The sequence below is a fragment of the Struthio camelus genome, chromosome 17, assembly GCF_040807025.1.
Source record: "Struthio camelus isolate bStrCam1 chromosome 17, bStrCam1.hap1, whole genome shotgun sequence".
Taxonomy (NCBI): domain Eukaryota; kingdom Metazoa; phylum Chordata; class Aves; order Struthioniformes; family Struthionidae; genus Struthio; species Struthio camelus.
In genome coordinates, this window is record NC_090958.1 from 10,579,976 (window position 1) to 10,607,835 (window position 27,860).

At 41.2% G+C, this 27,860-nt stretch overlaps 1 protein-coding gene across 1 annotated transcript in view; it reads right to left on the bottom strand.

Moving 5' to 3' along the window:
- Positions 1-27,860, bottom strand: part of PPIL2 (peptidylprolyl isomerase like 2) — an 82,052-nt gene that overhangs the window by 51,035 nt on the left and 3,157 nt on the right. The window contains exons 4-8 of the mRNA XM_068910936.1: positions 27,396-27,458; positions 27,168-27,219; positions 12,372-12,423; positions 10,040-10,131; positions 8,122-8,211 (exon numbers count right to left, since the gene is read on the bottom strand). Of these exons, the coding sequence (XP_068767037.1) occupies positions 8,122-8,211; positions 10,040-10,131; positions 12,372-12,423; positions 27,168-27,219; positions 27,396-27,458 (349 nt within the window). The remainder of the gene's footprint in view (positions 1-8,121; positions 8,212-10,039; positions 10,132-12,371; positions 12,424-27,167; positions 27,220-27,395; positions 27,459-27,860) is intronic.

A 27,860-nucleotide genomic window follows, 5' to 3' on the forward strand; every position in this document is an offset into this window, starting at 1 on the left:
CAACTGCTTACCCGTTCCAGGGAAGGGGAAAATAATCTGGGTATTAATATTAATACAGACAAATGGATTTATAGCAAGCCGCATTTCTGCTGCTTATGGCAGAGCTGAAGGGCAAGACTGACTCCTGAAAAACTCTTCAGAATGGTACTAAAGGGAAGGGAGGGAGGGCAGGAGACAGCAGTAAATACGAACCAGATAGCGCTTTCACTCCGTTCCTCTCAATACAGCTTTTTGATTTACTGATTTATAGAGCTTCCAGAAATAAAAAAGGACATCCAAATTATCAGTGCCTTACGAAATCTCAAGCGTTTTGCACTCAGGGTACCTCGAATCAGCTTCGTTAGACCATTTCACAACCACAGCTCATTTAAATGCTCACCAGTTTAACTAGCCTAATTGCTGGTATTGAGCAACTCCGGTGGGGGAGGAAAAAAAAAAAGTTATAGTCTCCTTCTCTGTAAGACATTTCTCAGGGCTCTCCGAATCTTCACTAAGCTCCCCATAGGCAACTCAAGGCCAAACGGCAGCCTCTTCTCCTTAGGGACCACAGCCCTTCTGCTTTCTGAGACCCCACAGAGCCCAAAGCCACCATGACCAAAACGAGACACCCAGCTGCTGTGCACTGCTCTTCGCTACCCTCAGGTGGGCCTTTTACTCAAAAGGCCTTTTACGTTGAGAAGGCAGACAACTCAGAAGCATATTCCCAAACTGGTTTCCCTCTGCCAGGGGAGGAAAAAGATAAAACCATAAAAAATATTCCGCAAGTTGAAATTTAAGTGTCATCTTACACAGATTTCGTAGGACAACTTGCCCGCAGACTCCTCCCTCTACAGCACAGTATTATGAGGCACTAGAAATCTGATTAGAAGTAGATAACCATGCGTACTAAGTCCAGGAGTAGCGCAGTGAATATTAACTTAAACACAAGAAACCATTTGCTTCCACTGTTCCCAACAGCAGAACTAGATCTGGCCAGTCCAACCTGTGCCGCAGAGAACACAAACTAATGCTCTACTGAGGGTGAAGACTCCTACAACAGAAGATACGTATTTTCTGAGGTAGATTTATGTAAACTTAAAAAGTGCACACATTCTTCTGACATATCACTTCAGGAAGAAAACTGTCTCAAGATTAATAATTAGCCTGCCAAGTTCCACTCAGCGCATCAGTGACAGTTACCGGGCGCAGAATCAAAACAGTCCAACCAAGCCGCGAATGCCGACGCTGCAGAGCCGGCGAGACTAACGCACTTGTTTCACGAAAGCCTTGAGCTTTCGGTCTCTCCTTTTCAGTGGAAGGTTGAAAACATGAGGAATGTTCCAACTCCCGTTAAGGTTAAGGCCTACGACATGAAGACTGCCGGATGATTATTACAAATTTCTGTCTTACTTTATGAATCCATCTTTTGCTAAGAGCTATTAGAGAGCAGGATCTTGGCGTTTCCCTTTCAAATTGGCAAAGTTCTGCGGAAGAATCCTGAACAGCTTCTCTTCATTCTGGTCAGAAACTGGTGTTTAATTAAACGGTGGCAGGATTTGCCTTTGCTCAGGTTTGAAGTATTTTATTACTGCTACAGGATACCATTTTGCTGTTTAACTATTACCTTACTGCTGTTGTGAACCTAAAGAAGTAAGTTTTGTGTAAGCACACTGAGACCGGAAAGATGAACCATAAAGAGCAGAGCTAACTGGCCTACTTTCGTTTGTTTTACCCATGGTAATTTGAATACATATTTTTAAACACGCTAACAGTCTCAGGGTTCTTCTAATTAGGACTACAAACTATAAACTAAAATTTAGCAAATTACTAACACAGATACTCACTTCAAAGGGTTGCTAACTATTGTGACTATTATAAACTCATATTTGATGTTTTCCTGAAAGTTGACCTCTGAAAACAATCTTGAGTTTTGTTCCTTTTTTTTTTTCCCTATCATTTTCCAGTTCACCTCCTTAAAGAAACAGCTTAAAACCCATTCATCTTAAGCAACATACACACAAAAAATCCCAAAAGATCAGGTCAAAAAAAGCAGAGTCTGAGACCGTGGGATCTCTTAGAGGCCTGGTTCCTTCCTTAACGTTTGGTTGGCCATACTGCCTAAATAATTATTTTCAGGAACATTATCTTCAAGTCATACAATTTAAAAGTATAAAAACCACATGAGCTCCAATGATAAAGCCTGATTCCAGGCACGTTAAACTTCAGAGAAGTTTTGCAAATCGACATGACTGGCTTCCAAACAACTCCCAGTTGGCATTTTAGCTTTGAAAACAGTATTTATGGATGAACGCCCTCCACCCAGTAAGGCAGCCTTGCCCCTTGGCTGCCGGTAGTCAGACACACTGCCTACTCAGGGACTCTGCCTGGACTGCAGAACGTTGGGATTTTTTGGATTTTCTCTCTCGAACGGGACCATATACTCCCTCCTAGCCCCCCAGCTGAGAACGTGAAGTTCAGCGGGCATCACGACCCAACATGCCCCCTCTTTAGCAGCCATCCGGCACATGCAGGCGTATGTGCCTGACTCACCGCCTGAGAGCCCTCGCTTGCAACGGAAAGAAAATCTGCTCTGACCTCCTGCCACACGAAGAGCAAACAAGAACAGGCTGTGGAGTGAAATATCAATTAACGGTGTGCAGCTCAGCTACCGCCAGCTCAGTTCATTAGTTATGCTTCCTGTCACAAATGCCAATGGTGTTTAACAGCTTGTCAGAAGTCATGTCTTGTCTACAGCTGATTAGGTTGTACGGAAACAATAAAATTGACAGAAGGAAGCACATAACTGTATGAGCCTTTTTTACTTTAGTGGCAGCAAACCTGTTTGCACTCTACCTAGACACGCTTTTGTCTCTAGTTCTCTCTCCCACGAAAGCTCCACCGGTGTCGGTGGCGCAGAGCAGAACTGTTCGTCAGCGGCATCCCTCAGGGAAGGCTTTCAGCAGGCTGCCACGGGAGACAGACTACGCCTATTACCTTTAGCACGACAGGGTGAGGTTTTATCACAATTTTTCCAGCTAAAGAGGAACAGGCAACCTCTGCTGAAGTGCTGTCGCTGAGCAGGGCTGTGCTTCCCTCCCCACCTCACCTCTCTGTCGGTGGGGTTTCCCTGAGCAAGAATAATTTTTTCAGTATCTCCACAAAATTCGGAGCCATTTTGTTTCTGATTTTTGTACAGAGCTATAGGGGAAGGCAAAGAATTGACAGCCATTTCTCAGCCGGAGGGCAAAGCGGGGGCTCGTCATTGCTTGGTACCTCTGAACACTGCCACTAAACAGGACATGGGCCGCGTGCAAGCAGAGCATCATGGCAGGTCTTACTGTGCTCCCCTTACGAAACTTGCACATCAGCTGCGATCAAAAGAGGTCCACAGGGTTGTCAGAGCCCATCAGCATGTCTGGCAAGGCCTGACCTGACCCTACTCCTTCCCAAGCGTCTTGAGCTGAGGCATTTCAGAGCACCCAGCGTTACATGACGGCATCCAAATCACACATGCTTTTCTGCTTCCTGGTCAGTTCTGCATAACTGCACAGAGAATAAGTTGCACAACATAATATTTAAACACAGACTGATTTACAGTAACACTACCTAATAATCATGTCTACCAGATGGTTTTGGCCAGATTTTGTCACAGAGATAAAACAGTGGACAGCAGATCTTGAGATTTAGCACTGAATTACACCAAAAGAATTTCCTTGGAAGCTTATTTCAAATTGGGTTAAGCCGGGATAGTCATTTAGATTAAAAACTAGTTGAAAAACTGTAAAATATAGGACTAAAAGGATCACCTAGTTCTGAATCACAGTTCACTGCAATCTTATGTAAAAACGCTTTCAAAGCTATATGATTGTTTTAAAGGTAGAATTCAGTAAAGTGAAACGACGAACAGCGATGTATTACAATAGGAAGCAGAACAGGGAGGCAACAACACTGCGAACAAGCTTCAGTAGTACCAGCCTTCCCATTAGAGGACCCTGTCCCCACAGATCTCTAAATGCTTCACATCATATCTTAGCTATTCAGTATGAGTAATAAATCCTGAGGTACTTGAGCTGCCTGTCATCTGGAAGCACGTTCACAACATTTGCAAGGGACGCTAACTCAGGATGAGCTGATCATCATTCAAGGTAAAAGAATACAAGTGGATTTAGAGTTATGAGGAACATGGACAAAACACAATAGCAGTATTCCATTTAGGAGAGAGACACACCAGTTACAGTTGAGGTGAAAGTTACCTGAAATACTGATGAACTGTACGGAGAGAGAAACTTGGAAAAAAAAAGTAGCACCTGTACCGTAAAAAACAGAAAGCCTGACTTGAGTTTGTGGCAAGATCATGCAATTAAGGAAAGGAAAATTTAACTTAGGGGAAAAAAGCTACAGCCTAAAATGTCTCTGGTCATACTAAGACGGCTGGAGTCTTAAGACCTCTCTAAAAAAATCTAAAGTCAAGAGCTCCTTGTGCTACAACATGACTATTTCTGACATTATCAGCAAGACATTAAACCAGAATCCATGACATCTTTTGCCTGAATAAATAGATCAGTTTGTGTCAGAGTCAGTTCCAGTTTTGGTAATGTATCTTGCACACCAGGATATGGTACTATTCTTTACCTCCTGCCTTGAAGAGTTGGATAATATTGCCATATGTTGATGAATAACTGACATACTATATCTCAGGAACATTTGCATTTCAATGGGGAGTAAAGCAATTTCTGTATATGTAAGTGCACAAAGTACTGCAGACTCCTTTTCAAAGTAGTACATTATAAATACAAGATAGCATTATTAACAATTAAAAGTTGTGATTTTGCTTTTTTTCCATTCAGATCCAAAACTAATTTGGTCTTCTTTTTAATAAGTAAATTTAAAGGCAAAAGGATACAAATAATTATCAATAAAAATGAAAAAGTCCAGCTGAGATGGTGCTCACCAGAAAAGATAGCAGAGACAGGTCATCATTAATGTTTGCACAATGTTTAGCACTGAGAAAAGGATAGAGAATTTTATGTAATCCTCTCTTCTGGAAAGAGGAATTTTTTTTTTCTTTTTTTAATAACACACATTAGGAGAAAGAGATCAAGTTTGAGGTCAATTGCTATTCTGGTAACAGAACATCTTCAGCGGCTGTAGGATTTCCCTGTAAGTAACAGTAAGGAAAAATTTGATTGTACAAATAATTTGTAAAACCTACATTATTCAAACTTTCCATTTATCTCGTTCTATTTCCCTACCAAACACATCTACCCCATCTGCTTCCTAGGGCATTTAGAGTCAGACTCCGAAAATGCTGTTTTCTATTGATAAACAGAGCTGTTAAAGACAGTCCTATTCAGCTGTTATTTACAAAGCAGAGTGTGTTTTTATAGCAACCTCCTTTATATCTAACCTTTTGCCAAACAGCAGGGTCAGTGTTACCAGCTCAATCTCGACTCCAGCTTTCTCAATATTCAATTTACGTGGGGGAGGGTGGGAAAACAAAGTGATAAATTTCAACACAGAATTGAAAGGTTTTTAAAGGAAGGGGGACCAGGGACAGAGCTCTAGAGCCACAAACTGGAGCACAACAGATTGCCGTCACGAACCCTGGTGGGGAAACAAAGCCACAGGTAGCAGAGCTCGGCAGCGCAAAGCTGCAACACTGCCTACAGCGCTGTCAACATGAGAACTTGGAGGAGGCATTGGTCTGTCTTCACAACAATTTACACAAAGAAAATACTATGCGAAAATAACAACAGATTCACATACCAAATACATACAAGCAATTTTAATATCCAGGCTACCCATACCACTTTGAGCTACATCCTGGCCTCAACTGAGCAAGTCAGGCTAGGGCAGCATCCAAGTAGGAGAAATCTAGGTGTACCGCACGTGTGCATGCTGTACAGCGCATTCAATGCCTCTACTTCTCATTCAGTACCCCAGAGTGATCCCTGCCTGTTTGCTGATCCTCCTTGTTTGAAACAAGATTTAAAAACTATTTGGATGGAGGGTCAAACTTCAGTTGGTTAACCACATTCAGAGGGTCAAAATTTCTTCCAGTCCAGTCCCAAAGATGGTGAAAGTTCTGCAACTACCAAACTGCTTTGAGAACATTATACCACTTCATTTAACACCAATCTATAACAAACTGTTTACTCAAGGGGAACAAATCTACTCATGTATTATACATGTCATCCTAAATGGACATAGGAGAGGTAGAAGCAGCATCTGGCTGTGACCTCCATGTAGCTGGTAGGATGAATGTACAAGTGATTGGACATTGATCACGATCTACTTAAGTTTCTATTAACGGACATACTACTGTGAGCAAAAGAGAAACCCAACATGCAAAGAACAGAATCGGGATGAAAAATATTGATAAAAGCCCACACGGGCAACACAAAATTGCTAGTCATTGCATTTTGAAACTGAGAAGGCCTGCAGCATATGGTTGCTTAAATGAAAAATCAAAGCTACGCCTATAACAGGAACACACTCTTTATACATACATTCAATTCTAAACATACAAAACATACCAAAATATTTTTAAATGACTGCACATTTCGATTAATCCTTCAAAACCATTTGGTTTTCCATACTGATACACAGAAACATTTTCCATTCACTCGTGTCTCTTTTCACTGTTCCAAATCCATTAGCAATCATGCAGTTACATTCAAATGTCATTCTGTTGGGAGCTTTCAATCTGAAAAAAGTTATGTTTTTGCTTTCATTGGATTAAAAACATTTTACTTTGCTGCATTAGCTTGAACAGTCATCTCCCCAAAGGAACAGGGAGAAAAAAAAAAAGATCTATAAACATGCTGTTCAGCATTGGGGGGCAGGAGGGAAAGGATTCACTTCAATTAAATTTAGACATAAATGAAAAATATTTTTCTATTCAAATTAGGCTGTATTAATCTTGGTTGGTGGCAACTATCTGTTCATGAGATGCACACTAACTCATGACTCCAATAATAACGATCCTTGAATCTTTTTCCCCCTATCTTGCAATCACACAAGCTTAAAATGCCTTTACTTTAAGACTTATTTTTAAACAGACTTTTTAGATCTTTCTCTACTAAGTTTCATCTGTAAAACAGACATCTATTACACTCTGAAATGCTGCTTTACAGGCTTTTAGTTTAGGTTTTAATATTGTTAAATTCATTAACAGATCCTGTTATCATTAAAAGGCCCTATAACATTTAGCTTTTCTTCACATTTAAGAGAAAAAACCCTATGATTCTGTTGGAAGCAGTTCTCTTTCATTTTACATTTCATACACCTACATCTTTCTCATTTTATAGTTGCCCATTAAAAACTATTTAGTGTTAAAAGAAAGCCACTATAAGCAAGCGTTTAAATGAAATCCTCCGAATTGTTGCTCATTTTATTTTACGTTTAGGGAAGCCTTCTGTAAAAATTGCTTTTCCGAAGCTTTGACTATTTCAGCATCCTTAAAAGAGTAATATGGACAATCAGCTTCAGCTTTAACATAAGGACTATAGGCACACTTTCTCCATTCTAAAGAATGCTGCTTTTGATAACACAGACCAGGTACTGGTGGCTGTCCACAGCTGAAGATGATTCTGGACATATCTTTCCCTTATACAGACTTTTCCTAATGCAATTCTGTTAAGTCTCACAATAAATCAGTGATGTGGCAATTTTCAGGTAAAACTGATAGACACAAACAAAAATCCTTATGAGCAGTTTCATAACTAACACTTGTGATTATATACATTTTATACTCTGTAAAATACTGTGAATTGGTGAGTAACGCAAATACATTTGTCAAAATTCACATTTTCACATTGTATCCTTGACATTTTTGTGCACCATGCATTTTTGTTCTTCAATTCACAAAGTTCAGCTAATGCAATCTACTTATACATACACACACACAAAAACCACTGTAGAGATTTTTCAGGCTCTAAGTTACGTGGCATCTTCGTGGCTTAATCTGGATAACAAAGAAAACAGAGCAGGTCTGCTTCGAACCATCTCCAACACCACACACAGAACGATGTTTCTCAGTTCAATTATTCTATATAAATGCTATAGGAGTCTATGAAAATACACCTTTTTTTGCAGTGAGTGCGGTGTTATATAAGACATGCAGAGGAGAAGAAAGTTTACCTGCAGTGTCACAATGTCTTGTCGAGTGAAGGGCTCATCTGTCAAGAGATCCTTGTAGCTCTTTGGTTTTATGTTCAGCTGCTCAACTGCCTAACGGCCAGATGAAAGATATAGATATTAAAAAACATACGCTAATGTGCAAATATCACAAGTAAATATGTGACGCTACCCAAACCTTAAGGCATAAACGATGAAGAAAACAATGTCACCCCCCCATTCTCAACTGGCAGTTGCAGTATTTTCATTGTGTGCCTTAACAGAGATCAGAAATCAGAAATCTGTATTTCATCCCTACCCAATTCAAGTTTTTTCTTAACAAAAAAAATAATTGTTATTTGCATTTGTTTTACTTACGTAAATTATTTTAACCAAATTCATCTTAAAAGTAGTGCCAAAATAAAAAGCCCTGCTTGTAGTTTTCTAGGTCAGGTATTTTACAGATGGTATAAGACAGGCAGCTTTAACAAGGGGTCCATATCTTCCCCCCCTCAGCACCTCTCAGTGAAATACGCATGTTCCAGGTCAGCTGGGACAACAACAAATGCAAAATTGCATTAGTCCCTCATACTCTATCCATCCCCACTGCCACATCTAGCCTGGAACAACACTTAGGCTCCTCTGAAAAAAATTAAATGATGCTCTACAAAGCAGCAGCATGTTACTTCATAGTAAGAATCAATGTGGAATAAATGCATTGCTATTACGATCAAATACATCATGCGGACAAATGACTACGGAGGTCTGCCTGCAAAAATAACAGGTTCAATGTTATTCACCCAAATGCCCTCTAGTCTCCTTACCGACAGTATTTTTCTAGTGACTTCAGAAGTCCATAAATAAATTCTGAGCTTATAATATATAGATAAATGTTTTGTTTTGAGTGATAAACCACATGGGAAGCACATCCTCTTGACCAAGCTTCTCTTTAGGAAGCACTGAATTATAAACTGCAGCAAACTGAGTAACAGTTTTACAATATGGACAAACATTTAACAAAGACTACTCAAAAATCATTCTTGCTTTTAGTCACAGCAATCAAATCCTCAAGTTTCCAGAAGGAATAGAAAATATTTTAACTTAATCTTGACCACTCTTGAAACTGGAATGAAGTCAGTTCAACTATGACAGAATGATTTTTCAAAAATGTGGTAAATCTAGCCTTTTCTCTGTTTGAAAGTGTTTCAGCTTTGTGCATCTCTTAATATCCTAAAGTTCTACAGGAATTTCCCATCAATAAGTTTCAATCAGCAGATGTTTCAATGTTCAGACTTTTTAAAATAATAGATACGGATGCATTAATTGAAGGATTTATCTGCTACTGAAAAATAAATAACAATTGCTTTTACAGTAAAGATTATGCAAACAAACAGAAAAATTACAACAGAAATTCCACTTGAGATCACACTAATGTTCACCGAACACAAATCAAAACACAGCTGACATGTCTACTAACACATTCTCCCCACTCTTTCCCCAGCTCCAGTTAAAATACTCTTTCTTATTCATTGATATGAACAGCAAGCAGGCAATTTGTGTTTTACTGATGACTTTGTATAAGATAGAAGATAACAAAAGATTTGACTATTAATTCAACTGAAGAGCATATAAAAGCAACATACTTTGGTCTACAAATCTCTACAATGTTTGGTTCCATTCAAGTTAACTACGGAAAGGACTTTAAAAAGTAGCTTTTAAATCATATTCTGGGTTTGCTGATACTCTGAAGGCGCAAGTGGGATGACAATTCGTGTGCCAAGACATTTCATGTCCATGTGAAATCAGTTCATCTCCACATACTTTAATCTCCCTGGCTGTAAAATAAGAATAAAACTTACCTATCTTTGTAAAGCTTTATGTGATCGCGAATCAAATGCATCAAGTATAAAATATTAATAATGAAATGCAAGAGAGAACCTACCTCATAGGCAAACACATTTCCAGTTGTCTTGATGGCCACAATATGGGAGTTATTTGTGAATACAGTAAATAGCACTGGACAGTGGTATTTACCTGATAAAGGAGGAAAAAGTCTGAATTCAGCATGAAGCCGTCATGACTGTATTAAAATATAAAAGAGCGAATTTCTTTTATCTCTGTGAAGAATATTTACATTCCTTTTTAGCATAAAATGTAACTTCATTGTCTATTTAATGTTTTAACTCATGCTTTGATTCTTCGGTGCTAAACAGAAAAAGTAGCACCTAAGAGAATTATAACACAGGAAATAGAAATGCAGTTTGAAATCTACTGCCCTCAAGCCCCCAGTACAGAACTTCATCCAACACGCGTGACATCTATGAGGTATCACAATGTGATTATTATTGTTGTAATCAAAGCTCTATTGAGAGCATGAGCCTGTATCTTCTAAGTGCCCAGTGCTCTATTTTCAGTGTCGTTCTCAGGAATACAAGTTTAGTTTGTATCCAACAAAAGTTCACAGCAGATGAAGCCATTTGAAAGCTGTTGTGCTTTTAAGAGACGAGAGCATTTTGTATTCAAATATGGCAAGCAGGAGTCCATTAAATCTGAACACGTTATTCGATAAGGAACTCAGCTTCTGCTCTAATCAAGCTGTGAATTTTCCCAAGAGGGTCAGCATAAATATTAAGCATGTCAACAACAAGCAAACTGATGGAAGCCAATGGATAAGGAAAAATAAAAATGTCTGGATGAGCTCACTAGAAAGCAATCAGGAGAAGATTATTAATACTTCATCAGTTTGCTAGACTGGGGGTTTTTGGTAAGGTTTGGAAATAAGTTGGGCCTACTTGATTCTTCTCTTCCTAATTACTATCTGAAAATCAAAACCAGCAGGGAGACTGGAATATATATTGCTCACAGCACCTGCAAAGGCAGGAAAAGCAAGCCCCTACCAAGCATTTATTAATTAAGGCATCAGCCAGAGGAGGCACTCTGACCTCCGACATGCAGAAGCAAGTAAAAGTTTGAGTTTATTTTTGTTAGTGTCAAGCTGAAGGAGAGCCGTTACCACAAAGGCCTGAAATTCAGGAGAAAGTTTAGAAAGGTTTTTCTAGAAGTCGCATCAGGGTATGGCCCAACTGATGGCTACATAAACACACTAGTGAAATGTGAGGCCTCATTCCAGCTGCATAAAATAGAGCAAATCACCACGCTTTCCCTTTTAGCGCCGGTGAGGCTCACGAGGGCACACACGTGCTGTTGATCTAAACAGAAGATATTCAGCAAAAGAGGAAGAAACCTTAATTGGATGGACCTTAATTAAATGGAAGAAACCGCAATATCTGAAGACTTTGTTATTGTACAGGTGTGAACAGCAAAGACCCTGTGCACACAGCAACATTTCTACATGTTACATTTTAAATAAGTGCTTGTTGAAAGATAAACACAATATTTTTACTCTCCCTCTTTTATTGCGTTTTCCCTTGACCTGTTAATGATGCAGCACACATCCTTTTTTTAAGGGAAAAGATTCTGAGACGGCATGGCTGCCAGCTTTCCACCTCAGCATCATTAACTGGACTTCTTTAAGGAAAGCACAATACCACGACATCTTTCAAAAACCTTGGCCACAGTGACTACCGGCCATTCTTAACCCCCTGCTCTTGAGACATATGGAACACAAAACTTGGAAGAAACGCATCAGCTACAGGAGCGTGAGGACAGACCACAGTCTATGGACTTTGGTAGGGTGAGGAGACTCCAGAATTTTATTCCCACAATGATCCTTGTCACTCTCACTTCAAATAAATCATTATCTGTCTCACAAAAGAGGAATTCATCTGAATGCCTTTCTTTTACTTCTGGCATCCTTTCTGTGACGGCAGATTTTGCATCTTTAGCTTACAGAGATAAAACTTGAGGCTGCTTTCTTGTATGCTGCTACTCATAAAATCCCATGTGTTCATTTAAGACTAATTCATTTTGTAAACAAAAAGTTGCTCAAAACCAAATGAATAGCAAATAATGCCACAAATAAGTTAGAAAAAGAAAATATTGGAGAAATTCAGTCATTTCTGAAATTTTTCCTTGCAGTAATTAGTGCCTAACTCCAGTAGTAGCTATAGTAAAGAGGAAATGTGCAGTAGTTTCCAAGAGAACAGAAACGGGGCTTTAAAGATAAACATGTTGATCACAGCAAGCAGTTATTCTACTCAAAAAATAAAATAAAACAGAGAACACAAGCTACATAATTGTACGTAGTAGGAGACAAATGAGGTTTTATTAAAGCATGCACTAAGAAAAAAGCCACAGAAATACTCTGCACTTACCTTCACTGTTTTTAGCAAAATTTAGCTTTATAAGTGATTTGGCATCTAGTTTCTAAGGAAAATAAAACATGAAAAAAATTTAATCACAACAGAGTCTAACCATGGAAACAAAAGGAAACGGTGACATTAGTGCTAGTACTTTAACATTACACAATCAATCAATACTAAACTGCAAGTCACTTGAATCATCACAACCCTGCAAATTTAAGTCAGACAGCCCACAAAGGTAAGGCTCAAGGAACCTCAGAACTGGAAGATGATTTATAGTGTTGTAGTTTGATACAGGACAGTGCTAAAACAAAGTGAATAAACTTGAGAACCAACGCAACTTTGTCTTAGCACAAATTATAAGGGGAGCTAGCATGAGAAGGTAAGAGGCAAGGATTATTGCTGCTGATCAGAAGAGACAACTCTGAAAGGACCTCCAACGAAAGTCAAAGCCAGCAAACTATTTCGGCGATCGGGCTTATTGTTTTTTCTGAAGTAGCTATCATTTTTCTTTTCCTTTAGCAAACTCGTAGTAGAGCCACACGACAACTAGTAGAGCACTGGCAGTAAGGAAGGGAAGCGGAGGCGTGACTCTGCGGGAGCCGCGTTGGGGACACTGGGGCGGTCTCCCAGAGCGCCACTCGGGAACGGTTAACTCCCTGTAACAGCTCCACGGACTACGGGACTGCGGGGAGGAGGACAGGCTGACGCGGAGAGGTCAAGGCCCCCCGATTCAGAGACAATACTGCAAACTAAACGAACTTCCATACCGCACCAGAACAACCTACGTGGCCTTTTGGGGCTGCCCTCTCTGCAGGGGGGCCTCCGACACAGGCTGGGAAGACCAGGCTGCACCCTCCCCAAACACGGCCAAAATAAAGGTGCAACTTCAGTAACATCATGGGGCAGGTCCACACATGCCAGTCACGTAAGAGGACCAGGCTGCAACCCAGACACCTCGGCGACATGACAGGGCGCACCAGGACTGTGGCGAGCTGCCCCCAGGTCCCCCCAAGCCTGCAGGAGGACCCCAGGAGGGGTAGGCAGCACCCAGCTGCAGCATCCAGCCCAGACGTAAAACCAAGCCCAGCAAGCAGCAGGCTTCAAAGCTGAGTCAGGATCTGAGGAACAAAAAAAGCCCTTTGATTGTATCAGCTGTCAGAAACAGCTCCACTGCCAGGTTCACCCTTAAAAGCACAGGGAGCACAGGCCGTTTAAAAGAAACAATCAGTTCTCTTCTCAAAACACGCACCTGAGCAGATTAGGGATGTTCTCATAACCCAGACAGCTCTTTGTAAACAGATACGAGCGGAGACCTGCCGGTCGCGGCGCCGACACTGCTAGTTCAATCGCTGTGGCAAACAGTGATAACAAAACCACGTGACGCTAAGTCAGTGCGTTTTCTGTGTCTGGTCACAATTCATATTCTTGGTTCAGAGCGTACACGTTATGACAGCCGGATTTGCTCACTTGTAGGAGGGCACTTCTCCAGTTGTTTTTAGTCATTTGGCAGGCTAATTTGCTGCCAGGAAGGGAACCATCTCTCTGGTTTATTAGCAAGAGGAACAACAAGAGACAGGGAGAGCTAGTAAGAAAAAGATGAGGAAGGGAAGAGAGAGGCCAGGACAGGTGATATTTGGTCCAATAGTTAGGAGATGCAAGACCAGTATGGTTGGTTTTCTTAAATGGATTCTCAAGAAAAAAAAAAAAATCATCTGCACACTGCTAGGATACTGGCAGACAGAGTAAAGGCAACAGCAGGTTCTCAAATGACTAAGTGAATACAGAACTCTATTCATTTACTTATTTGTCTTTTTACTAGAATAAAATTGTCAAAGTAGTAGTAGGAGGATGGCAGAGTTGCCAAAATGAACACATGATCTTAGACAGATCTGTTCAACCTAAACCACTTATTAACACAAAGTAGTATCCATCTGTGCACATGCTGTGGAACAGCCCAAAAATTAGGTTTAAAAAGGAAAAAGCTTCTTTAGAGATACGACCTCTGGAAATACCAGCAATTTAAAAGGAAGGCCTTTAAACCATCTTCCTAGCAGACTCCAGCTATCCCCAAAACACGTGAGCAGATCATCTTTAAACCAAAATGCAAACAGTTCTCCAGGAAAGACTCTAGCATGATTGGAGATCCAGATTTACATCTTGACGGAAATTTAGTGGAACGGAGACTAAACTGCTGTACAGAGTTCAGAAGTAACAAAAGCTGCAGTACACAGTTTCATCTGTCAAAGCGTGATGTGTCACTACAAGTGCTGCCGAGCCCTTGGACTCTTACTCCGTACTCAAGGAAACAGTATGGCATTTCAGGTCACATCTTTCCATAATATGGAAAAAGGTTAGTTGTTAGCCTCAGTTACTCACGGTGCATCAGTTGCTTATGCTGGCATCTGCCTCCCAGTGAGACCAGCTCTTACACAGTCTTGTATGTCAACAACAGATTAAAAAAAAAAAAAAGCGATTTTCATTTAAGAGTTGAAACGCATGCATGGCTCAGAGTCTCTTTCCAGGATGAGACTCCACATTGGGAGTGTGGTACCGCCACTGAAGTTTTACAGCCTCGCGTCGAACCCATATTAAAGAAATGACCCTGGCACTTCAGCTCATGTGCTTCTGCGAAGCTCTGCTCTCCAGCTCAGGTGAAACCAGCTTTGCACTTGAGCGTGGCCTGCTGCCATCTCATGAGGAATCTCTAATACTTACTAAGGATGTTCTTTGTGCAATCTACTTATGAAGAGGAACAGAAATCGACTGCGAGTTGTATATGACAAAACATACAGGGAGCCTATAACTAGGGCTACACCTGAGAAATATTTTTAGAAATTGATTAACACGTCTAATGCGTGGAAAGACAGGGTTCATCAAAGCAAACCTTTGGAGCACCAGAACAGCATAAACAGGCTCTGATGGGCCACAAAGAGTTCCTAGGGGGGGACTTACGCAGCGCCGTGCCCGAGACAGGGCTGGCAGCATCAGCAGCCGCGCGCGGGACCGTGGAGAGCAGGGACTCCGGCCCGCGAGCCAGCCTTTCCAGCAGGTCCAGTTTCTGAAGACGTACACATTGCACAGGAAACTATGACAGAAGATGGCATCTGAAACCTATATCATCTTTTTTCTTGCTGAGCTCTTCATTTCACATGAAAACAGGATTATCCTGCATGTGGGTGAATCTGCTTTTATTTATTCTCCATCAAAAGTCAAAGCTTTCTAAGTGCCATAGCACAGTTTGTTGCCATGGAAATGACCATTAAGCCACAAACAGAGAAGCCAGTCTTCACAGGAAGAGGCAGCAGGAGTGAATGAGTCCTTAACTGAGTTAAAGTGCTTGTTTTCATGTATTTCTTATTAGTAATAAAACATAAAGGAGCAAAAATACTGAATAAACAGCTCAAGCTCAAAATTATTTCTAATCTGAGTCACCCCCCCCACGCACCTACTATCAAGTTTCACTAAATCTCCAGTGAAGAAAGGAAGGAAAAAGCAACGTTTATTAAAAACACTTTATCTAATTAAAATTCCAAATTCATAATCAAAACTTGCAATCAAAATGAAATGCCACAAGCACGCACTGCTTCCCCCGAACAAAAATAAAAGCTGTACATTCCCTTCCATAAATATTTTATGCAAGAATACTGCGAAGCAGAATCATTTAACGACATGTAATGCCAGCTGCTCGACAACAAGGGAGGGCTAAAAAAAAAAAAACAAAAACAGAAAACATTCATGCTTTTTCCTCAGCTGACTCCTCACTTGCAGGCACACTTCCACGGAGCCAGCCAAGGCTACTTTTGGCCATGACCTACTTTCTCGCAGCAGCATCCAGCCCCCCCGTGCTCTCCTCTCTCGGCTGCCATCGCTCACCCCTCCTGTGATCCCAAAGGGCAACAGCTCCTTTATTGATGCACAAAGCGGAGGTTATGAAGACGGGTAGGTTAGTGGGGCACTGTGGCAGCTTTTGGATGAAGTATGCCGATTGTTTCAAATTAAATCATTCCTTGTCATGGCTGCGCGTCTCGTGACATTACGACCTACCATCTTAGCGCATCAATTAGCGACACGCTCTGGCTCCCTTGGTCTTTGGCAGCGTGGTCATGTTGTTAGTGAGGTGCCGACCCTGTTGGACATGCTCCCGCTTGGAAAAGTCACAGGCGACTCGTGCAATTCTTTAACCACACATGGACAGAGTTGGTGAGGTGCAGCATGAGTTGTATTTCCTAAATATAGAGTTTCTCATGTTATCAACGTTAACTGAGTTAACGTTAAAATGGTAAACACTTAAGAATCGGATCCCTTCCGAATGGCCTCTGGCAGGAACGCACAATAATCCAGTGATGCTATCATGGGGAAAAATTAACGTGTCACGTCTGAACCGTTAGACAACACCAGGGCAAAATCATCCAGTGCTGACATGACCGTTCGGTAGGTTCTCGTCCTACCAAAACAAGCAACAAGCAACACCACAAGTAGAAGAGAAAAATCAAACTAAATATTAAAATTGAACGTTGCCTACCAAGTACCAAATTCATTTTAACAGCACACGAATTTTGTATTACATTCTTGGTTCCTTTAAAGAGACCTATTATTCTATGCATACAACTTTACGTTTCCAGAAGCCATCATATAATTTTTCCTGATGTAGAACCTTCACGAGAAATGGGAATAATAATCAAATGCTTGGACTACATCTGAGTAACTACATAACTGTTACTTATTTCAGATTTTTTAAGTGGATTTAATGATGATGAAAGGCATTGGAAACTCTCAGCAATTCTACACATTATGGGATTGCCACGGGAAAGAGCAGCACTGGTTTACAGGAAACAGCAGCATTGGTTTAACAAGGTAAGTCATATTCATGTAGTTCAATACTTCATGGAAAGTTCTGGGTCAAAAACCAACAGGACAGAACAATCTCGTGATTCAAGCAAATATTTCTATATTCAGTTCAATAGCGTAAATGCTAGATATTTATCATATGGACAACTGCCTACCAAGTGCTAGAGAGATAACCTCAATTCACTTCCACAGTTAAGTACAGTTAAACACAGCTTCATCCAATACTTTCATCTGTGTACATATACAAGAGATCCTTCACTACCCGTTTCCAGACCACTGCTTTCCCTTATCTGAATTTTAATAAAATTGACACCATACAGCCACCAAAGCCTTATCCACAGAATCATAAAGATATATTTGATAATATACATATAGCTCACAGATACTAGCAACAACGTTGCTGTATCAAAGAGTATGTTAACAGAAATTACTGTGAGAAAAACATATGCTGTTTCACATAGAAGATTAAACCTGCAATCTTAATGCAGTCAGAAGTCTATCGATCCAGAGAAAGTATGCACTGCCAAATCCAACATGGTTTATGGAAAATAAAGCTATGTAGCAGCATCAAAAAGCTAGTCTCTGATTTTAGAGAAGAATACGCAAGTAAAGATCTGTGGGAAACCTCAGGCTGCATCTCATTTAAGGCTAGAGCATTTCACAGCTGCTAGTTTTTCCAAGTGTCACAATCATGAAAACCCATCCAATGTGCACACTTCCACCAAAACAAGGAAAGGGAGGGGGAAAAAGAAAAAAGAGAGACCATCTGTTCAGTCTATAAAATCTAGATGTAAGTACTTTTTGGCTGTAAGGGAAATAACGCATTAGGAATAATGCTAGACCTGTTTATCTGTCTGTGTCCAGAGGCAGCTTACTGGATAAAACGCTACCTACCACCACAGTTCCCATTGGTAAGGTGTGAAGGAGGCACAGCAGCTTGGCCAGTGACTCACAATATTGGGGAGTTTTAAACTGCTCCTTATGATAAAGTCCTTGGACAATAAGTCTAGGCAAATCTCATCATCTTTGCCTTCACTGTTTCACAAAGACTTAGGTAATTAAGAAACAAAGCCACCTTTTAAGGCAGATAAAAGCCAACACTTATTGGTGCTGCCTGCACTACTGTGTACCGTAGTAGATAGATACAACTGTCTGTCTACTACACATAGATATAACTTTGGAAGAGAAACAACCAACAATTATCCACATGTTTACCAGTGAGAGAGGAGAGTGGTAAGGTTTCAGAAAACAAGTCATCTTTCAAGTTATTAGCTAACCAGAACCTTCATCCCCTCGACCTGCATGTGCTTTATGACCATTATCAGTTATGACACATGATTTTCTGATTGTTGCTCTGGGCAGGAATCATGTCCTAATATGTTTCTGTCCAGGGACCTTGAAAATTTATGGTCAGTAGTCAAATATTAACTCATGTAGCCCGTTGACTAAAAGCTAATAATTTCTGAAGCAAATGAGGTAAGAAGACACGGTCCAGTTGCTGCATGTTGAAGAGTTCATCTCATTGAAAGTGGATTCTAGACATCTGAGCAGAAAGGCCTATATTTGCTACCCACTCAGATAAAAATGCACCTGGAGAGAGCTGTTTAATGAATCAGTAAAGAAGGCTGGAAGTATCCGTTGCTGAAAGGCTGCTGCAGGCCACTACACTCAACTGGAAACAAAAAGAGAACAGGAAGAACCACGGCTCATCCTGGCTAATTCCTATTTATAAAAGTACTTGCTTCTCAAATGACCGAAGCTATGAAGAGAAAATTGTCAAATTACCATATTCTGACAGCAACCTTCATATCTCAGCACATACTCTGAAAACGTTTTCTGTCTTAAAATATCATGCATAATGTATCAAAGTATTATCAAAGTATTGCAAGAAGAGATTAGAAAATATTCTCCCCACTGTACAAGGCGTTCACTCAGCGTTCTTTGTGTATAATTAAGACCACCTGTGTTCAAAGAAGATAAATTAAAATTAAACTAGACACAGAGAAGGATAACTGTCACTACTTGGGGAATAGAGAACCTATAGGCAAGAGGCACATATGACAAGAAATTACAAGTCTCAACAAGAAAGTGTCAAGAAAGCATCGAATTCCTCTGTACCAAATACACAGCTGTAAACACTACCCATGAGAAGAGTAGTATTGGCACAAATGGAAACGTGAATAAGCTGGTCAAAACCAAAATTTACAGAAGATCTCTATCAAATGGAAGGGCATCGGGACAACCTCTCCGCAGCTGTAGCAGGGAGAAAGCAAACTTATTCAAGATGGAGCACAAGGTTGACAAAGTAAATTGCAGGAGAGTGGAAGACTTCCAGCCTTAGGCTCCTGATCTTTTCACTCTTCCTTCTGCAGCACAGGAAAACCACCTAAGCTGGACTTCTCTAAATCATTTTTAAACAACAAAGCTTCCCTTGGTTTTATTCCCGTAAGCTTTGCTCTCGGCTCTGTAACAAGCTATTACTCAGAACAACATTGTAGTGCCACCCCCCACTGAAACTTTTCTTACAAGTAAACAACAAACCCTTCATTTCAAACGTGAAGTGAACAAATACAGTGAGTTTATGGAAAGGAAAAAAGGGCAATTGACACGTACACCTGGGTAACAGCTGAACACTTGACCGAGTTGCATCAGACAAATTAAGAAATCTACCTTGAATTCTAAAGCTGAAGATGTGCCAACGTCTTCTGCCATGCATGTAACAAGTTCCCCCCAGAGAAGACTTAAATTTCTCATTTATTCATCAGTTACACTAAAGCCAAATGAGACCTGAAGTTACTGATCCACCTAAATGATCATTCATTTTCAAAGCCCCAAGGAGAAGATGTAACAGACTACTTGGATGTCAGGCGCTGTCTTAAATCTCGAGGAAAAGATCCCTATGAAAGGGGGATGTTGTACTCCTGAATTTCTCTAAATAATGAAAAATATCTTGATTGGTCAAATTATTTTCCTCATAATTAGATAGTCCCAGCACTCTAGAAATAGAAAACCAATGTGGAGATAGCCTGACTATATAAGGCTGCACAGCATTTTCCTCTCACAGCGTTTTATATTTAGACAAAGAATGAAAATGCTCAGAGTAAGCACATTCTCTCTGGAAACAGTCAGAGCGCAGAAAACTTTTCAAGAGAGGAAAAAAAAAAAAAGTAAAACTGGAAAGTCATGAGGAAGATTTGACTCATGCTGCAATACGCCACCTTTAAAAGACCCTGCAAATCCTAAGATAGTATTAACTGCCATGTTGCAGAAAGGTCTAGGCAAGTATTCAGAAAGTTCATCATACTCTACATTATCTCAGCTACTACGTTTTCCTGACGGTGTATTCCAACGGCAGCTACTGCTACCAGCTACTGCTGGCACGAGAGAGGTCACCTTCAAACCACCGATCCCTGTCTGAGGACATCCATTATTTGCTGCTCATTAGCTAGAAACACACCTGGAATAACACAATTAAAACAGCAATTTGCAGTGAATTACCACACAAACCATACGAATTAAGTTAAAAATCATAATCACTATTGATTTAGGCAGTAAGGATCACACTAAACGTGATCTTGTCATCTCCCCCGTTCAGACCAGAGACCTGTTCTACTCAGCTCATCCAACACACCGGTGGTTTTGTTTGTGATCTCAATCTTTCCCCCTCTGGCTCAGCACCCAGCGTAGCTCCTCTGCAACTCATTTACCAGAATCCATTCCTGAACCACATGGGCTCTGTTCTGATTACTCGATAAAGATGTAGAGCAATTTGTAGTCAATTATAAAGCCTTGGCTGCAGTTTAACCTGTGCTTTAACACCTGTTCCTACAATACAGTACTAGGTATTTTTCACACTTCTGACCCCATGTAGTTTCTTTAGTCATAACACTGTAAAACAAGAAAAAATTACCCAAGCCCTCTTTCTCAGGTGAAGAATTAATTGTCAGAGCTTTCTATGGCTGCATCTGTGTTCTCAAAATAAATACACAGTAAAAACACTTCAATATGTAAGGAAGTTTCACCTTTGCTCCAATTTCTGTATCCTTTTCAGGCAGGATTTCCCTTATTTAGATAGCCAAAGACTTTTTAAGAGCAGAAAAAAACAAAAAACCAAAAAACAATATTGAAAGGCCATCTGTTCATATTTAAAGTTTGATTAATATATTCAGAGGTAAGAAAGTAATCCTGCAACATACCATCTCCATTAAGTCCACTAGTAAGCTTCTCCCACTTCAATACCAGCAACTAATTTCTGAGATTGTGAAAGCATGTTTTCTTTTCAATTTGATAACTGGAGTTCAGGCAATGAAATGAGGTAACAATAGCCACCAGCACTTGGGAGAAGAATGAGCTAATAAATATACTAAGGAACGTAATTGAGAACAACTTTTCCAAAGTTTTAAAACAACAGACTCAACTGCAACTTTTTCTTTGGGGACGAAAAATTAGTATTTTTGAAGGTGCCTCTAACTACTCAGGCAAGCATCACGTTACCAGCTTTATTTCAAACAAAGGATTTAAAAACCAGCACTGCCAACGTCTGCACACCAGCAACGTTTGTACGCCAGCAGCGCTAGATTGAGAAGGTGCCCCTGCACCCTCCATCACCGCTGCAGGGCGCAGCAAGGGACAAGATCTGCCTCCCTGGGTGCTTTCAAAGAGTGGATCAGACAGGCTTAGCAGATGAGGCATGCACCTGTACTGCCAGACATCTAAGACCCTCAATTATTTGATCATATTAGTCATAATCTCATCCCTGAGTCATTTTTGTCTGGTAAATAAAGGACTAAGAGTATGGGAGAATAACAGCAAATATTTACCTTTATGTGGAGCAAGACTTTGGGCGTAGCTCTCTCTTTTAAGAAGGCAGAGCTCCTAGTGGAAAACCTCAAGATTTTCAACCTTCCAGCTCCAAAGCCAACCCTCTCCTCCCATGTCACTGGCTCTGCCTTCGGCTGCTTTTTGTATCCCCAGACTCCTTTTTATGGGTATCTTCAGAGGCAGCCCAAGCAGAAGGCTTTCCCAATTCTAGAAAATCCTCAAAATTTAAAAGATTCCCTTACTTCTCCTTGATAAGATGCTAACCTTCTGACACTTAAGGAAAGACGCTCTCAAAATAGACTATAGGCCCATATCCTAACTTTGCATAAGGCAGGTCACAAACCAAACTGTGCTCTGTCTCACTTGGACCAGAAACGTGACTCTCATACGCCCCAGGTAAGTACTTGTCTCTGCAGTTGCAATCAGAAATTTCACCACGGAGCTGAGAATACCTTCCTGAAACGTATTTCATTGAAAACCGTATCTGCAAAGAGTTTTAACAAATGCTATTTTCCATCCCCTTTGTCAAAAATTCCCCACCAACCACTTCACACCATGCAATAACACAGGAAAAGGGACTGATAAACGGGCACCAGCTGGCTGCCAGGGGCTCACTCATATCCGAATCTGTGCAACCTGTGGGCAGGTGGAGACCAGCAGCGGAGCCGAGCTTCGGCTCAGCCCGGCGGTGCCTGTCCTGCCACCCAGCCCCAGCGCAGCAGCAGCAGCTCCACAGCGGCGCAGACGCAGCAGAAACCGAGCTGGCTCACCTGCCCTTTCGCAGAGGAGAAGCGTTCACACGCGGCACCCGGCAGTGCAGGCGCAAGGGCCGGGCACCTCCGCAGAGCGGCGCTACCACCGCGTCTGCAGGGACCGTGGAGCTACAGCAACCACCAGGCAGTGCCTCCTGGTCTCTTCGCTGGGCTCTCAGGCGTACGTTCAGGCCAAGTGAAATTAACTTGACCGAGCCACCAAACTTTTTTTGCTTTTCAAGACAGATCCATTTGTGACAGCCACACAGCCACATGCCCCTTCACAGGAGAATTGCTTCTCGGGGTTATGCAGGCTCAGCAGCCATATGGGTTTTAGCTTGCTTTGAAAAAGTGCACAAAAATTCAAAGATGAGCCCTCTCCAAGAGTTTAAAAACAGATGTCCTTGCAGTCACCAAACTGACTTTGGACCAAAGCCTTAAAACAAATACCAGAGACAAACTGACTTGTAACTGTCCAAAAGAACTAAATTCCCACAGAAAAGTGGGAACAAGGGACCAAGACCATAGCTACTTCTGAGACGGAGGAGAGAGACAATTTGCCCAGGGTTACAGAGCCACACTCCAGCAGAGCTGAAGTCTAACCCAGCAATATAGTCTGCTCACACGTAATGAGAATGTCAGTGAACCATAGCGAAAAAAATTGGTATTTACATTAAAAACATTACAATATGAATGAGAAAAATAACTCAACTCACACACAGGATATCTGCAACAAAGAACTATTTCCCTTGAAACTCCTGTCAAAAGGCATGCTGCTACCTTCATGCAGCTCTATCATCTGTTCATATTTGAGATTCCAACAAACCAGATAAGACCTGACCAATCTCATTTCCTGGAAGCAGCACTCGCGAGCCCAGCCGCCCGCCCGGGGCGGCCAGGCGGTCAGCGCTGGCAGCGCGCCGCTGCACGACACGTTCTGGCAGGCCTGCAGCTCTCTGCAAGCCTGAGAAGCCAAAGCACTGTTCTCAGTGAAAAGGAATGGGATAACTATGACTTTCCCAGTTACCGTTTATTTGATGCAATTTCAGGGTAAACATAAGCTAGGGCAGTGTCCTGGCAAAGCTGACAAAAATGTAAGCGAGTCAACACCACCTGACAGGCTGTGGTTCAGCTGCAAGAGATGCATTGTTTCTTGAAAGTTATCAGTGTAGTAACAGAAGTATTTTTTACTGCTATGCATTATTAAAAAGGGGGGAAAAAGAAAGAAGCTAAGGTTACTTTCTGGAACAGCTCATGGGAAACTCTAGACAGAGGTCAATGGTGATTTGTTTCTCCTAAAAAGGATATTGGTGTTCACACTGCACCTCAAGAGGATATTCAGAAAAGCAAGAGGAAATAAACCATGAAAAACTGTAGGGAAGGAAAGAAAAAATATATTTTAAACATATCAAAGAATAACTGTAATCTCAGCATTGTAAAATTCCTTTAAAAGGAAGGCTAGTCTAATGCTTTAGGGTTCAGAAGAATCAGAGCAGTAACTTTGCCTACTTGTAGATCAGCTCCACAAACACACAATTAATAAAAGACTTGCACAACTCTACCTCCTGGGAGCACTGCAAAGATAAATACATTAATGATTGCAAGGCTCTCAAAATCTCCACTGAGGGGGCCACTTCAGAAACAAGACAGCTAGACAGAATTAGCGAGCATCATGAGTGTGTCATTAACGATACCTTTGCCAAATAGCCTATTGATTTCTCTAAAATGTTTAGCCTGTAGCAAAGCATAACAACACAAGTACAAGCCACAAAGGATTTCATTATCATTTTTAACTTCGGGACAAAAAAGGAAAAAATGCTCTGGAGCCTCATCACCATGACAAATCATTTATCTGTTCAAAGTAACTTCCTCAGCTGTCTCAGAAAACAGTGGTGCAACTAATCTGGCCCAATTCCTTTTTAAACAAACCTGGAGACTTGTCTTTCTCTAAATCACCAATTCATTACAGCCAATTTTTTCTGGCTTTGGCAGTGAGCAAGCGACACAAGTAACAGAAGGTGCAGGAGCAGTAATAAGTTAAATAGGGGATGATAAGTGCTAAGTTGGGGGTCAGTAAAGTCTATAGCTGCACAAACTCAGCTGGCTGATTTCCTGTGCCACCTACCCTGCTTCGTCCCAGCATACCCATCCCCGTCCTGCCCAGCACCGTGCTGCCCTTTATAAAATCAGAACTGGCCCTCTGGGGAACAAAGACTGAATTACAACATTTCTTTCAACCCCATTCTTCAAACTGGAGCTCCACAGGGCTCAGTTCAGCAGGGCTGTGTGCTGTTATGCAAACATCTCCTTTCTCTTCCAAGCTGCGTGGAACGCCTTCGTCCTCTGGAGGACGGAGCGGTACCGCACAAGTCAACCTCGGAATAAACGGGAAGGAGAAAGAGCTCCCCAAACAGGGAGACACAGAGAAGGGGGGGGGGAGGGGACAAACGTTGAGGAGAGGTGGGGGTGACTGCAGATCAGCTATGGAAACGCAAGTCGGAATATGCTAGTAGATCTCAAAGTCAGACTTCATTTGAGCGTTTATGGCTCGCCAGGTAAATTCTGCACAATCTCACTCGTTCCCTAAAGCAGAGCTTCCATCAGCAGAAACAGTAGCAGAGCACTGTTGCTCAGGGACAAGGAGCCTGTGCTAAAACACCACTGCTGGGGAGGAACGGTGCTCCCAGCAGAACGCAGGCAGTGCAAGAGGGAGCGTATAAACTAACCTGATGTAATGGAACAACTCTGTTAGGAGTCCACAGACCAAACACTGCACGTCAGATTTCTATCCTGCACTCCATACTTTCTCTATGATAGTCCACAATACCACTAGCCACATCACACCCCTTGCTTAGCATTTACCAGAAGTACTTTTAAAGCATATCGCGGTTCACAGCACAAAATGAGATCAACGTGAAGTTGATCTGAATGGAAACAAGCGATCTGGCAACACCCCAAAACTCCCAACCAACACACAGAGCAGCAAGGTATTAGGAAGGTGGCAAAGACGAATGAAATAGCTGTAATTCTTTTCCTTCCAAGCAACATATATTGGCCTCTGTGTGTGTAAAGGCAGGCCTCTGATGATCATCAAGCAAATACACTTGCGGCTTGCTGTAACTCCGGAGATAGTCTGTCTCAGACAGTCTGCTCACATCTAGAGTTTGGAATGCTGCATCTGTATTTCGCTTCTCCTCATATCTGTCTGCTGGGAAAATCTTTAATCAAACCCAAGATGCTTCAAAGGTACTCTCTTACCACAAAACAATCTGCAAACCAACCAAAAACTCTGTGCAATAGCTGCCACCTAATGTTCAGGAAAGTAACTGCATTTACTCAAGGAAAAGAAGTTTCAATACGTCATGCAACAATTTCTATCCAAAATTTTTCCTCTATGCCCTAAAAAAGAATTCACTCACTTTAAGCGCATCAGCAAAAATGTAATGCCAGCAGGGAAATATCTCCAGCATTTCAACTTTATCTAGTGCTCTACAGCTTCACACTATTACACAAAGTAATCCCTTGATAGTAAGCTATCACTTATGCAGAATAAAGGAATATAAAAACTAAAGCACTGATTATAGTGTGAAATCACAGTCTTAAAATGAACTATCATGAGAGATGAGGCAGAATTTTTCTGAAATATATTGTCAAGATAACTTATTTTGCACCTCAGAATACCATTAATCCACACCAGTATTATCTCTTAATCTCTCTAATCTGCACAGAGCTAAATATCCTTTTAGTTAGGAAACATCACTGCAAGTTTTATCCCAGGTGTGGAGGTGACCTAGCCAGCACCTTGCTCCGTATAGATTAGAATTCTGCCTGTAGGAGGCAGCAGCACAACGCTTTTTCCAAAACCCATCTAGCCCCCACCAATTAGGCTTTGCGAGCCTCAGTAGCAGGGGAGTTAGCATATTCACCTATATAAACTTTAATTACAGCACACCTATAATATCAGCAAGATACCCTGGGAATTTATATAAATGAAGTGCTCACTTCCTCCACAATGTTATCTATGATCCAATGCGAAAAAGAAAATGTAACACTCTCCTCTTTCTTCTGGCACCTCCACACACACAGTCAGAAGCTCACTGTTTTCTGCTGCAAAGATAATAAGCAGGATGGCGAGGAGCGCATATCAGGTCTCAAATCTAAAAGGCCCCCCCCTTTTTTTTTTTTGGCTAAAAAAGCAATTCCTAATAAATCTGTACTCTTATTTCAGCAAACTTGGTCTCACAAATATCATATTTCAAAATAACACTTCCACTCAACTTCTTTTTGCTTTCATTAAAGTGTTTTTGTTTCTCCCACACATCGTATAGGAAACTGAACATAAAGAAAACCAACATATTATGTGAATACAACCATAATTACTTACTTCTCCTGTGATTGGATTGGTTCCATATTTCTTTATCCAAGGAACAATGCTCCTGAAAAGAGAGGGGATAAGAGAAAAGTGCTATTAGAAACTTCCGTTTGTGATGGGCGTGATTATTTTTGCCAACTTGCAAAGACCAAACGATGATCACACAGGAGGCAGAAGCACAGCCATAGGCGAGTCAATTCAGCAACACAAAAATAACGCAAAGTACAGACAGTAACTTACAGTATGTCAAAGACTGTCCCATCTGGTGTGCAAACCGGGTATTCAAATGGCTGTAGAGACAAACTAGAAAAAAAAAATACAGACTGTTTTTAGCAAAATCATCCGGAAATCACGATGACAGAAGCAAATAACATGTTGCTGATTTATTTGCACGTTACAGCAAGGCCTATACCAATGAAAATACTCAGTGGCTAACCAATACCCATTATCTGATAACACAGACATTAGGTAAGAAACAAAAACTTAGTTTGAAAGGAACCAATTCAGTCCAATAACTTGTAGCTGCCAGCACTCACAACCATACAGCCACTGGAATGGATACTGCAGTACTCCCTAGTCTGTCTCTGTTGCCACGCCAGCTCCTAGCAGCACAAAAGATGGCTCAAGCACACACTGTCTTTGCATCTAAAAGGGTTAGGGAGTAATCAGCTGTCACATGAGCATCCCCTGTTAGGGGCTTTTCCA